This window comes from Podarcis melisellensis (genome assembly GCF_964234715.1).
Source record: "Podarcis melisellensis genome assembly, chromosome: 15".
NCBI classification, from domain to species: domain Eukaryota; kingdom Metazoa; phylum Chordata; class Lepidosauria; order Squamata; family Lacertidae; genus Podarcis; species Podarcis melisellensis.
This window is the reverse complement of record NC_138532.1, coordinates 44,461,476-44,475,604: the sequence shown is the minus strand read 5'-3', so window position 1 is coordinate 44,475,604 and position 14,129 is coordinate 44,461,476. Positions and strand designations below refer to the sequence as shown.

Below are 14,129 nucleotides of genomic sequence, written 5' to 3'. Positions count from 1 at the left end.
GGAAGTGGCCGTTTGGGTGGGATGTGGGAAGCGCCATGCACGGGGGGTGGGCAAATTAAAAGAGAAACTCTTAAGTTTGTAACTGTCAATGTCAGTTTTGTGAGGTGGCCAAGCAGCCACTTGGTGAACCCCAAAGAACTGAAGTGGGGACCAAGAGGGTGGGTCAGAAGGAAACACATTCATGTCCGTCCAGCTCAGTATTGCCGACATTGGCTGGCAGCAGCTCTCCAGGATGTCAGGGAGGGGATGCTTCCAGTCCTCCCTCAGCGATGGGGAGCTGTGCTACTTGAGAAATAACACTCCCGCTCTCTGCCCTGTGAGAGAGTCCTGCTTGAAATGCTCTAGAGCAATGATGGCCAAACTTGGCCCTCTAGCTGTTTTTCGACTGCAACTCACATCATCCCTAGCTAACAGGACCAGTGGTCAGGGATGATGGGAATTGTAGTCCCAAAATAGCTGGAGGGCCAGGTTTGGCTACCACTGCTCTAGAGGCTCTTTCAGTATGTGTTAGCAGTACTGAGTTGGGTGACCAGCAATTTGACTCCGAAGGGAAGTGAATTGGCACCAGGTCTGCTCAGTCAGACACCTTCCTCTTGGCCCTGTGCTGGTCACAGCTCACTGTTTCCCCTGCCTCTTTGGCTCTCTTGCTCCCTAGGCAAAGCCCACAACCATGTCCCTGATTTCCCCTGGTGCTTCTTATCCACTCTCCAGTGGAGAGCCAATGTGGTGTGGAGAGCCAGTGTGGTGTAGTGGTTAAGAGCAGTAGTCTCGTAATCTGGGGAACCGGGTTCGCGTCTCTGCTCCTCCACCTGCAGCTGCTGGGTGACCTTGGGCCAGTCACACTTTTGTGAAGCCTCTCAGCCCCACTCACCTCACAGTGTTTGTTGTGGGGGAGGAAGGGAAAGGAGGTTGTTAGCCGCTTTGAGACTCCTTAAAGGGAGTGAAAGGTGGGATATCAAATCCAAACTCTTTTTCTTCTTCTTCTCCGAGGCTGACCACCTCCTTGTGTTTTTCCTTCTTCAGAGACCACAAAGGAGCCTCGCCACCGCAAGGACAATCGGCGCCCTGACCTCGAGATCTACAAGCCAGGCCTCTCCCGACTGCGGAACAAGCTCAGCTTCTCAGCCAAGCAGGAGGAGGCCAAAGGAGGCGCCCTGGCTGGCGACAGAGGAGCTCCCCTTGCTCCCAGCAAGGAAGAGTCCCCAGCCCCTCAGGACCCTCCCAGAGGAAGCAGCCAGCAGCAGCCCAACGGCCTCTTGGAAGGCACTGCCGAGGCAGGGGCCCCACAAGATCCGGGGGCCTCCCCTGAGGACTGGTGTCCTCGTATCATCCGGCGAGCCAAGAAGCCTGACCAGCAGATCTACCAGCCAGGGAAGCGCCTGCAGGTCCCCTCCAAGGAGCCCGCTGCCCCCCAGCTGGTGGCTGAGGAGCCCCCCGCAAAGGGGGAGCGGGGTGAAGAGCCCGAAAGGGACGCTGGGAAGGGATACAGGAAGCCAGCGGCCCCTGAGGGGCTGGAAGGGGGCCTGAGCCAGGAGGGGGCCAAGCTCCTCCGTGGCGGGGAAAAGGGCAGGCGGGCTGAGCGGGTCCGGAAAGGAGGTGAGGAGGCAGCTGCCCATAGCAAGGCCCAGAGCACCCCAAAGCGCTACTCACGCTCAGACAAGAGGCGGAACCGCTACCGCACCTGCAGCACCAGCTCGGCTGGGAGCAACAACAGCGCTGACGGGGCCCGCGGGGAGGCAGAGGCCGGGCGGAAGCGCCAGGAGCCACCCAGGGAGAGGCCCCGTCCCCGGAAGCAGCTCTCCGCTTCCTCCACAGACTCGCTGGATGAAGACAAGGCGGAAGAGGAGGAGGCCGAGGCAGCCCGTGGCTCCAGCAGGGACTCAGAGGCAGCCAAGAGGCGCCTGGAGCACAGCTGGCTCTCCCGGGGCACCGGCGGGCGGGAGGCCAAGGGAGCCCCAGCGGGCGGCAGGGGCAGCGGGTGGGGGGAGCCCTCCGAGGCAGAGTGGCGCAAGCGGAAGCCCTCCGAGGCCAGCCTGAGCGATTCCACGGAGGCCGCCGAAGTGGGGAAGGGCTCTTCCAGCCGGGAGCCCCAGGGCAGGGGCCGCGGCATCCTGGTCCTCCCGGCCAACACGGACCTCACCGCCAGTGGTGCCGGCTCCCCCGAAGCCCCCCACTCAGGGCCGCGGCTCCTCTTCAGCGGCGGCCTGGGCAAGGGGACCAGGGGGAGGGGCAGAGGGGGCACCGCCCGCCGGCTGTGGGACCCCAACAACCCCGAGCAGAAGCCAGCCCTGAAGAGCCAGGCTTCCCAGCTGCACTTCCTCGACACGGACGACGAGGCGACCCCTCCGCCCCGGGGGGACACCCGCCAGGCCCAGGCCTCCTACTACCGCTTCCAGAACTCGGACAACCCCTACTACTACGGGCGGGCAGCAGGCCAAGCCCCCTCCTACCCCTACGCCGGGTACTCCCTGCCCTATCAGGTCGGTGCCATTAACGGGGTTTACCCGGGCACCTATTACCCGCCAGGCTACCCGGGGCAGGCTGAGCCCTACCTCTGCAGTCCCCTCCTGGCTGGGCCCCTCAGCCCCGAGATGGAGCAGCAGGTGCGCAGCCTGCAGCAGCAGGATCTGGGCAAGATCCTCCGCGAAGCCAGCAACCTGGAGCAGCAGCTGAGCAACCTCCTGTCCCGGGACCGGCTCAGCCCTGAGGGCCTGGAGAAGATGGGGCAGCTCAGGTACGAGGGCTTGGACGAGGGTGGGTGCTGGCAGAGAGGGCGGGAGCTGGTTGGCCAGAGGTGGGTTTGGGGAGGGGTCTTGGCATCACAGCTGCTTTCACCTGCTGCTCTAAGAGCCAGGCAGCTTGCAGGGGAAACCACAGTGGGTGCTCTTTAACTTTGGCCATAAGGATACGGCCTAGCTGCTGGATCATGCCAAAAGGGGTCCATTGTGTCCACCACCCTCTCCTCCCAGTGGCCACCCAGACGCCACCAGGAGAAGGCCAAAAGCAAGCGGAACCATAGCATAAAAGCAGCGTTCTCCCCATTTAAGATTCCCTGCAGCTCTCCTCCAGGCGCTTAGTAAAGAGGCCTTGGACCTAGGACCTGGGAGAACAGGGTTCAAATCCCCTCTTAGTCATGAAGCTCGCTGGCTGAGTCACTCTGTGAGTCATTGCCTCCCAGCCTAACCTGCCTCACAGGGTTGTTGTGAGGATTAAATGAGGAGCAGGAGAACCATGTAGACCATCCTGAAGGCAGAATACAAATCAATAATGCTGCCTCTGGCAGCAGAGGTATAACATAGTCAAGGCGGCTAGTAGCCATTGGTAGCCTTACCCTCCATTCATTTGTCGAATCCTTAAGAGAACATAAAAGGAGTGAAAGGAAGGCCTTTTTGCAGGTCATTATTGTTTTTGTATTCATTAGTTGCATTTTGCATTTGCACGTCTTAAGTGAGTTATGCAACAAAAATAAAGACATTAAGATCAGATAGAAAAACAACAGTAAATGAAACCTAAAATACTGGTCCAAACATCCATTTTAAAGGAACAAGTCCTATTCTCTCTTCTTAAAGGTTTCGGACGTATTCAGCTGCCCTCCCTCCCAGTTAAAAACCAGAAGCCTAGGCGAATAATGTATTTTGCCTATACTCCAAAACAGGACATTGCTAATTCATGTGGTTCATTGTCAGAAGATGTCCAAGGAGGCTTTAAAAGGGGGTTAAGCCGGTTAGTGGAAGACGAGAAGTCCTGTCTGTGGAATCTCTGCTTTTGCCTGGGGAGTCACAACACTTGGGGTTGTGCTATTAATGGACTTTCCAGAAGAGGCCTCTGGTTGGCCATTTTGGGGGAAATGGCGTGCTGAACTCGGGCGAGTCTTTGGTCCAACTCAGATACCGAGCTCCTCTTACATTTGCCCCAAGTATCATTGTGGGTCTGTGTAGAGTCCTGTGGAAGAGGTGAACTGTAAGGGGGGGAGTGTTTGAGGCAGAAGCCCCTGGGCTTAGCTGTGCCCCTTTCCAGGGTGGAGATGCTGCAGCTGTACAAGCGCTGCCTGCTGACCGACATCGAGTTTGCTGACGCCCAGAACGTGGACCAGCTACTGTGGAAGAACGCCTTCTACCAGGTGATCGAGAAGTTCCGGCAGCTGCTCAAGGATCCCCTTGGGGAGAATGCCCAGGAGATCCGCACCAAGCTGCTCCAGATCCTGGACGAGGTAAGGACGCCTGAGGCTGAGCCCTGTGGCCTGGCGCCAGGGGGAGGGCACTGTCCCAAGGGTCGGGGTATACGCCTGACCCCAAATATGGTGGTTTTAAAAACACACGGAAATGAAAAGCTTATGTTAGCATGATGACCCTGTTATGTAAGGAAGAAAAAGCTGTGTCTGTCCCCCAACACATAGCAAATAGTGTGTAAAGTCAGAAATGTTTTGCAGCCTAGCCTTACCCAACCGGGCACCCCTCTCTGGATATTTTGGACTACAACTCCCATCAGCCCCAGCCAGCATAGACATCAGAGCCCAAACTGTTGGGAGGCCAACAAGCTAGGCCAGGCTGCTGTAGCCCAAGCAGAACCTCCTGATGCACCTCTGCACTGTCACCAGCAACCTGCCTCTCAAAATCAGCTCCTGGGAAACCACAAGCGGGGAGAGCTCAGCTGTTGCCCTCAGCTCCTGCTTCCCTTTGGGGCGTCTGATTGGCCACTGTGAGAACAGGAGGCTGGGCTAGATGGGGCCCCTTTGGCCCAATCCGGCTGCTGTAGGGCTCCTATTACATTTGTACTGATGGTTTTTTTTAAAAATAAAATGAGACAAAATCACAGGGTTGGCTAAGTCTTCCTTCTCCCTCTGCTGTTGGAGGCAGTATATTTCTGAATCCAGTTGCAGGGGCTCAAGGGCAGGGAGTTCTGCTGGTGGACTTTGCTTTGGGGGCCTTTGCTTGTCTGCTCTGAATAGGATGCTGGACGAGCTGGGCCCCCTTTCACCAGATCCAGCTGCATGGATTTCTGACATTCTGATGACTTCAGCTCCAAGCTGTTCACAAAGCTTCCTGTGGCCCACTGACAAGTGCTGAGCGCACAAAGGCTCTGGATCCCTTCCCACTTTATGGCATAAACAGCCTGTGTTGGGTGATTCCAAGGCTGCACTCTTGTTTGTGGGCAGCCAGAAGGACCGTGGTGGAATCCCAGGAGTTGGTTAGTGAACCAGCTTGTCCCCAAGTCTTTTTTTTTTTCTTCCCCCCAAGTCTATTACTGGTGGCGGTCAGGATTGCTCTGAACTGGAGGTAAAATTGTAGACTAATAGAGTTGGAAAGGAACCCAAGGGTCATCTAGTCCAGCCCCCTGCAATGCGGGAAGCGCAGATGCCTTGGATGCTGAGCTGGACAGGCTTTGGGTCAATTCCAGCAGGGCTCTTCTTATGGGTGCTGTTATTCCATCAGAAGATTCTGAATCCGGGGCATGTGTTCTTCAAGTACTCCTTCCACATCCACTCACTCACACTCTCTCCCATCCCTTTTCACTTTCTCTCTCCTGGGTCTCAGGGCAGCGATTTCTTCGACAGTTTGCTGCAGAATCTGCAAGCGACGTACCAGTTCAAGCTGGAGGACTACATGGATGGCATGGCTGTGCGCAGCAAGCCCCTGCGGAAGGTGGTGAGTCCTGGCTAGGGCCTGGGTCTGTCAAGGGGAAGCTTTGTTGATCAGGCCCTCTGGGAGTCCCTGGAAGACGGATGGTAAAGGAGACCCCCTCTTTGGGCAGAGGGGAGCTCAGCGCTTTTCCCTGGTGGAGGAAGCAGGTGTGCTGAAGTCTGGCCATGTCTCCATTTTAAGCTGGAGATCAAATCTCCTTTTGCCCTTGTCAAAAACGAACTAGGATGCTGGAGCTGGGGGGGGGCAGTCCTGCCTTTCCCCATCACTCGGCAAGGGGCAGGTGCTCAATCTTGCAAGGGAGGCAGGGAACAATGTCACAGCTGAGACAAGCAAAGAGGAGATTGGCTTCATTTTTAAAATAACTGTATGTGTGGTTTGTGTGGGTTGCAAATATCCTTTGGAACACTAGACTTGCCACTCACAGCCTCCATCTAAAATACGAGGGAAGAGTTTTTGGATTCCGGCAGAGGCCTCTCCCCAGCTCTCCCTCCCTCCTTCCTGCAACTGATGGGCTTGTTTCTTCTCCCCCAGGTTAAATACGCCCTCATCAGCGCCCAGAGGAGCCTGATCTGCCAAGGAGACATCTGCAGATACCGAGAGCAAAGCAGCGACACGGCCAACTACGGGAAGGCACGCAGGTAGGGAGGGAGGGAGGAGGTCCTGCAGGCCCCTCTGGAGGGGAAGGGACTGTGTCGCTTCATGGGATAGAGCTCCTGCTTTGTGTCCAGAAAGCCCCAGGTTCAGGTCGGCCTGCGACTGTTCCTAATCAGAGAACCTGGAGAGTCGGTGTGGACAATATTCAGCTGGTCCGACTCAGTACAAGGCAGGAAAGGGCTGTAGCTCAGCTGCAGAACACTTGCTTGGCATGCAGAAGGACCCAGGTTAAATCTCCAGGCAGGGCTGGGGTTATTCCCCTGGCTGAAACCGTCCTGATGAGCCACTCCCTCTCTCCTTCCAGGAGCCTGCAGTCTAAACATTGAGAAAGTTGAGTAGACAGAAGGGAAGGGGCAAAAGGGTTGATGTGAGCAGGTGCAGTTACAACATACTTTTGAGACTTGGTGCCAGGGGTGGGGAAGGGGATAAGGCTGGATAACAAACGTCGGTTTTGAGAGGAGAGAGAACCATAGCATCCCAGAGGGGTTCTTGGGACGTGTGTGGCCACACTTCAGATATGGCTGGAATTCCAGCTCCCCAGGGTCACGGTGTCCCCATCTCTGCCACAGCCACTGGCAGGACCTAGGAGAGGACTCTGCCAGTGGCAGCCTCTCCACTCCAGGGTCTCCTGCCCCGATGCATCCTAGCCTGTCAGTCACTCTGCTCTCTTGCCTCCCCAGCTGGTACTTGAAGGCCCAGCACATCGCCCCCAAGAACGGACGCCCGTACAACCAGCTGGCCCTCTTGGCTGTCTACACGGTAAGAGAGATGCAGGGAGGGAGAGAGCCGGGGTGGTCCAGGCACAGGAGGGTTGTGAGCCTCACGGCACCAGGAGAGGCATCGGCTCACTTCACTCGTGAAAAATGCTTACATTTCTTAATTATTTTGCCAGTGTTTCAGATGCATGGCAGCTATTTCCCAAATTGGTAATATTTCGTTAGGCGAATTAATTCAGCTGTCAAAAATAATTACTAGCAGACTTTATAAGCGTTTATGAAAATGTGGACATCACTTATTTTTCACTTACTGACTGAAATGGATAATTCCTCAAACATCTGTCAATAAGGTTCATTAGGTGTACAGAGTTTGCTAGCTTTTTATTCCTGCAGTGTGACCATGCAGCACAGCTTCTGGTCCAAAGATCTGAGGGAGCTGCAGGTCCCCCTTCAGGATGGAACCCCTCGTTTATTTTCAGGCCTCTGTACTCAAAACCCATTGCAAGTGCCTTGGCATGAGGAAGCTCCACATCTGTGGACATAAATTTGCTGGGTGGGGGTTATCCTGGACAAATTGTACATCGTGTAGATAGACCATGGTGCTAGGAAGGCGTGTCCTTGTTCTTGTGGAAGGCTAACCAATGATTAAACTGATTTTTGAAATTTAAGTTGGCATGAGTTTTCATGCGGTTTTAGTCTGTCATTATTTTAGCTTTTCAAAAAGTCTTAAATTACTGTTACTATTTTTTTCTTGTTGATAAGTTTCTTGTTCCTCCCCCCTTTTTATAAATCTTTTGGGTTTTTTAAAGCAAGGAGTATCTAATTGTTATTAAATTAATTAAACCATCTAGACCAGCTGCTGTGTAGCCAAGGTGCCAGGTTTGTGTGCAGAATGTCCCAGGTTCAAAGACTGGGAAGGGCTCCCTGCCTGAGACCTTAGAGAGCCATGGCTGCCAGTCAGCGTATACAGCACTGAGCGAAGCAGACTCAGTGGTCTGACTCTGTATAAAGCAACTTCTACTCTACTCTAAAGGATGCAGCCCTAGATGTGGCTGAGTCACATCTGTGTGACTTTATCAGAAACGGGGCTTCCTGCTCCCCCCCCGATCAGCGTAAGGGGTGTTGGAACAAGGTGCCCAGGAATATATATGCCATTTATTAGGAGCCACACACTTCATTTCTGATTGAGGTCCTTATTAGCACCACTGGAAAACAGAAACACTCTGTGTCGGTCTCCCCCAACATGGCGTCCCTCCTGATGTTTTGGACTACAACCCCCATCAGTGTTGGATGGGACTGATGGGCGTTGTAGTCCAAAAACTTGTTAGGGTTTCAAGGTTGGGAGAGACTACTCTCCATTCTCTGAGCTAGCAGGAGTTCCTTTGCAAGAGAGTCTAGAGCCGGGTTCCCAAATTTTTTCAGGGCCCCAAGCCCTTGGGTCTAAAACTCATTCTCAGGAACCCCTACCCTATAAAAAGCATCATTCAGAATTTGCACAACCCACTAAGGAAGATAATAACACAATGAAATTCACTAAAGAATATCACATGAAAAATATTTTTTGCGCATCCTTACAAAAACATTTATAGCATGAAATATTACTATACAATATTAATATAGTACATTTCTGAGCACAATTCAAAGTGTTGGTGCTGACCTTTAAAGCCTAAACGGCCTCGGTCCAGTATATCTGAAGGAGCGTCTCCACCCCCATTGTTCTGCCCGGACACTGAGGTCCAGTGTCGAGGGCCTTTTGGGGGTTCCCTCCGTGCGAGAAATGAAGTTACAGGGAACCAGGCAGAGGGCCTTCTCGGTAGTGGCACCCGCCCTGTTGAATGCCCTCCCACCAGATGTCAAAGAGAAAAACAACCAGCAGACTTTAGAAGACATCTGAAGGCAGCCCTATTTAGGAAAGCTTTTAATGTTTGATGCATTACTGTATTTAAATATTTTGTTGGGAGCCGCCCAGAGTGGCTGGGGAAGCCCAGCCAGATGGGTGAGGTATAAATAAGAAATTATTATTATTATTATTATTATTATTATTATTCACCAAAAGAGCATGAAGCTCCACCTACCACAGATGTACGGTAACTAAGGCATAGGGAAATTACCAATCTTTGGCCATCTTGTGATAACTCAGAAGTGTAAATACAGACCAATGTGTCTAAAAGAAATAGCAGTAAAACTCTCAGTGTAAAGCCGCTCACTAGCTACAATGGCTCTGCTCTGCCTCCATGGTCAGAGGCAGCAATGCTTCAGGATCCCTCTTGCTGGAGATTACAGGAGAGGATCCTGCCTCCTGGTTCCCTACAGGAAACTGTTCAGCCCCTGCGAGAACAGGATGCTGGGCCATTGGCTTGATCCAACAGGCCCTTCTTATGTTCTTAGAGTTTTGCCCCTGGCAAAGAGCTTAATCCTGTGGGGCTTGTGTTTGTGGCAGTCCTAGAAGCTTCATCTGCCCCTCTCCTTCCATTGCCACCTCCCCTTTCTCAGCAAGAAGGAGGGTGTTCCCTTTGGATCCCCCCAATCGCCCCTCTGTAGGGTTCTGTCTTGTAAGGGGATCTTCCTGTTGTTGTCTCTCCAGAGGAGGAAGTTGGATGCAGTCTACTACTACATGCGCAGCCTTGCGGCCAGCAACCCCATCCTCACTGCCAAGGAGAGCCTCATGAGCCTCTTCGAGGAGACCAAGCGGAAGGTAAGGGGCGGGGTGAGGGCTGCGGACCCCTTTCCTCGCCCCCAGCCTCCCTCTCTGCCCAGGAGCACCCACCCTGACCACGGCGCCTCTCCCTCCCTGTGCAGGTGGAGCAGGTGGAGCAGAAGAAGAGCCCCAGCCGGCAGAGTAAAGGCAAGAAGTCGGCCTTCCGGCCTTCTGGGGATGATGCCACCCGCCTGGAGCTCTGGATCCACCCCTCTCACCCCCACGCCAGCCAGGGGCACGAGTCCGGGCGGGACTCGGAGCAGGACAACGGCCTTGGCAGCCTCAGCCCCAGCGATGTGAGTACCGTCCGTGCGGCTGAAATCCGTGTAGCATCATGTAAAGAGTGTTGCCCCTTGTGGAATTGGTTTGGTTATTGCATTTATGCCTCGCCTTTTCCTCCCAGGATTCCCGCCCTCCTCGTTTAATCCCCGCAACAACCCCATAAGGTGGGTTAGCCTGAGGGACTTGGGCTGAGCTTTGTGGCTGAGTAGGAACTTGAACCCTGGTCTCTCCCAGGCCCTCATTCTCTGGCACTCTCACCGCTGCACCACACAACTTCCCAGGATGAGTGTGTATACATACGTGTACAAGTCGGCCAAGAGGAGCTTCTGTTGCCGGGTTCCCTCTGGCCACTGGATGGCGCTGCTCTTCTTGCTATGCAGGACAGGCTGACATGTTGGGGGGGGCAACCCTCTTCTGCTGAGATGCTCTGCCCTGTGCTGCTCACAGGGGAACTGGAGCCAGCAGAATGCAGAGGCGGGTCTGTCTGTGGCAGGGGTGTTCCTGGCCACTTCTGCCTTCCCACCCAAGCTGCCTTGGGAGAATGTCTTGCGTAGCACGTGGGGACAAGGCCTTGCCTCCGCTCTCACATGCCCAAAGTCACGCGGGTGCTCTGGTCCCCGCTGGGGCAGGAGGGGCTCCAAGGTGCGGAGGAGGCAGGCTGATCGCAGGATTAGGCCAACCCCAGTCGACTGGGACACGTACGGCCTTCAGGCACTCTTATTCCGACCCGACCCGCCCCCCCCCCCAGCTCAGAATAACTTCCTTTGCTAAAGGTGTTCCTTCCCGATAAATGTTTGACGTGGCTCGCAGCACAGAGAAGCATTTAACATACAATTCAGTACCAATAATAACAACAGCAGTGTTGGACCAGGACCTGGGAGAGACCCGGGTTCAAATCAGCCCTCTGTCATGAAGCTCACCAGGTGACCTTGGAAGACAGTCATTCAGTTTCAGTCTGACCTCACAGGACTGTTATGTGAAGAAAGTGGGAGGTGGGAAGGAGAACTGTAGGGCCACCTTGAGCTCTTTGGAGGAAAGGAGGTGGGATGTAAATATAAATGAAATAAAGAATGAGGATACAACTTGCAGGGATGGATGGAGGGTGGTTTTTTTGGTGGGGAGTACCTTGGCCCTTCCAGCCTTTGGAACGACAGTGTTAATTGAGCAATGGGCTGCGCTGGCACTTTGGGTGCTGGGTGGGTGGGCTGCTTTGCCGTGGGTGCTTTGGCCTGAGAGATCCGGGGCCTTGCCAATATGTTGCCCTATTCCAAGGAAGCATTGGGCAGAAGCAAAGGGGCAGGTTGGCAGGAAGGAGGGAAGCAGAGGGTCACGGGAGGCACGTTGGCTGAGCTGGGCAAGAAGATGGGTTAGTGGCTCCTATTCCAAGTCAAACTAGCTCAGTGTCACCTACACGGACTGGCAGCAGGGTTTCAGGCATTTCCCAGCCTTTCTTGGAGATGCTGCCAAGGATTGAGCCGGGGACCTTCTGCATGCCCGGCAGGTGCTCTCTGCCCCTGACCTCTAGCCCTTCTTCTGCCATTGGCAGAGCGCAGCTGCCTCCTGCCCGGCCCATCAGTGTCACACAGGAGTCAGTGCTCAACTGTCACTTTAAGCCTGTCGCCCGTTGGGCTCATGGAGGTTTCCTGGGGTGCCTGGCTTTCATAGAACAATAGAATTGTAGTGTAGGAAAGTACCATTTGGGGCCATCTAGTCCAGCCCCCAGCAATGGAGGAATCTCAGCTAAAAAATCCCTGACAGATGGCCAGCAAAGCTCTGCTTAAAAACCACCAAGCAAAGAGAGTCAAACGCCTCCCAAGGGGACTCCCTTCCACACTCGAACAGCTCTTTCTTCATAGCACTGGAGCCCGACCTTGGGGGGGGGGGACTCCCCTTCACCCACCCCACCTGCCTGGACTTGCGCATTCCTGGGATCCCACTGACTCGGGGTCACCCTGTGGGTGCCCTGCTGGCAGGGACAGCACTGTGCTTTTGGCCTGCTGTGCCAGGCCTGCAGAGAGCAGTTGCCGAAAGCCCTGGAGGTTGACTCAGCGAGTGCTGGGGGTTCCCCCCTCCTTTCTGTTTGCGAAGCAGGTTCCCAGGCGAGAGAGAGGCTCTGCTCCCCCCAGCCTCCTTCGCTGGTGCCGTGACTGGCAACCCAGAGTGCTGCTGTGTGTGCTTCATCTCTCTCCCCCTCTTCCTCCTCGAGCTCCTTTGACCCGGTCACCAAAACCACCCCTCAGCTTTTATTTTTGCGCCCGACCCGTATTTGTTTCAAGCCCTGAGGTTTGGTCTCTTTCCTCTAACGGAGAGAGAAGTTCTCCGAGGAGGAAGCCGCGGGTGCCAGGCTGCAGTTGGGCTGGTTAGACGCGGAAACCACATGCCCGGCCCCCGCGGGCTTGGGGACGTGACTCTCGGCACGCAGCGCCTGGCTCACCCCCGGCCCCTTCCGCCTCCCAGCCACCAGCTGCACCCACCCCTCCTCCCTGGCGCTCTGCGTTTCGGGAGCGAAACAGGCTTTTGGGGAAACTGTCCCACCGAGCGCCGCTCCTGCTCCCTGCTGGGGCTGAGCTCCTTGCTGCCTGCAGCCCTCTTCAGGGCAGCCTTGCGTGGAGCCTGCCCCCTTCCCCTTCCTTCCGGCCCCACTTGACCTTTCGTTGCCACCCACAAGGAGGCCGGGGTGAGGTGAAGCGAGAGTTTCCAGGCACGCAAAGGCCAAAAAAAGAGAAAAGAGGCTCAGCGTCTTAATTTTAAAAGTGAGGAGAGAAGGCAGGTTGCTGTGACTACTGGGGAGGTGGTTGGCTGGAGAAGTGGGCCGCCGGGCATGGCAGGAGGGTGCCAGGCTCCCTTGACCCAGGCAGGATCCCATTCTGCAGAGGCCCTCAGCTCCAAGGGCTGTGCAGGCATTTGCAGCCACTTGCGTTGTGGTTGTGTTGTGGTTGTGTGTGTAAACTGAGAAACTGTCCCATTTTTGTGCCCTGGTTGTTGGCTTATATTTGCTCGTTTCTTTGCATCAACTTGTGGGGAGTACTCTGTAGATCACAGAATCCCTCCCTTCTGTAGCCACAGCCACTCAGGATCCTCCCCCTTCCCTCTCTGGCTTCTGAATCCATTCCCTCCCTCAGTGTTCCCCACATGCACCCCAGTTTATCAGTAATCATCAGGACTAGGAGCCTATTTTTTCTTTGAAAGAAGGAACCAAGAGGTTTAGGATGTTGAATTCTAGGGCCAGTAGCAGGTTGCTCTGCTTAATGTGGAAGTGCTACAGTTTGATTTTTTTAAGTGAATAACTAAATCACGATACATTGGTTTTATTAATTTATGTCTTAAAAGATATGCACCCCGCCCTTCATCACAGGATAATCAAGACGGGTGACAATAAATGCACAATATTCTGATTTCCCCCCAAAAGATCATTTGTGAAAATTGGCTTGGAATTCCAAGTGGGAAGAACACAGCGGCTGTTGCCTCCAGTTCCCCATGCCCCACGGGGCCATCTGCTTGGCCACTGTGAGAACAGGATGCTGGGTAAGAGGGCCTGATCCAGCTGCTGCTCCAGGCCTCTCCTGATGTTTGTGAGCATTCAGGAGGCTGGAGGAAGCGCTGCTCTCCTGGCCCACCCATTTCCCAAGGGAGGCCTGAGGCCTGTTCTGGGAAAGGGTCTCTGGAGGGGGCTCTTGTGCCAACCGGCCAGACAAACACGTCTCTCCGCTGAGCCCGGCTGGGTTTGTCCCTGGGTGCATCTGCTCCCTTCGCTCCTCCTTCTTACTTTTTTTTTTTTTAGCAGCCACCCAAACTGCCCCCCACCGTGACATCCGTGGCGCTGCTTCCTCCCCTCCCGCATCCGGTCCCCTGGCAAAGAAACAAGCCTTGTCCTTCCGCTGCCCCGCGCTGGTTCCGCCGACCCTTCTCTGCTCCGCAGATGCGTCGCGGCTGCCGAGGGGAAAGTTTGCCTCCTCGCTTGATAAAGAACAGATACCAGAGTGCTGCTTCCAAACCTGAAGTAACCATTTTTAACTGGAAGCAGCCTCTCCTCCTCCTCCTAATCCCAGCCCTACCGGAGCAGCTGTGCTGGAATCCTGCCCTTATTTGGTGCCTGCCCTCCTTCCCACCAGGGATCCTGGGGCTCAGGTGCCGAGC

At 54.8% G+C, this 14,129-nt stretch overlaps 1 protein-coding gene across 3 annotated transcripts in view; it reads left to right on the top strand.

The window, feature by feature from the left end:
• Positions 1 to 14,129, top strand: part of SMG6 (SMG6 nonsense mediated mRNA decay factor) — an 88,193-nt gene that overhangs the window by 2,661 nt on the left and 71,403 nt on the right. For 2 of the 3 annotated variants that reach the window (XM_081889578.1, XM_081889577.1), the window contains exons 2-8: positions 1,024 to 2,734; positions 4,018 to 4,210; positions 5,535 to 5,645; positions 6,174 to 6,280; positions 6,977 to 7,055; positions 9,597 to 9,707; positions 9,812 to 10,006. In XM_081889578.1, the coding sequence (XP_081745704.1) occupies positions 1,024 to 2,734; positions 4,018 to 4,210; positions 5,535 to 5,645; positions 6,174 to 6,280; positions 6,977 to 7,055; positions 9,597 to 9,707; positions 9,812 to 10,006 (2,507 nt within the window). The remainder of the gene's footprint in view (positions 1 to 1,023; positions 2,735 to 4,017; positions 4,211 to 5,534; positions 5,646 to 6,173; positions 6,281 to 6,976; positions 7,056 to 9,596; positions 9,708 to 9,811; positions 10,007 to 14,129) is intronic. The other variant, XM_081889579.1, reaches the window with a different exon arrangement.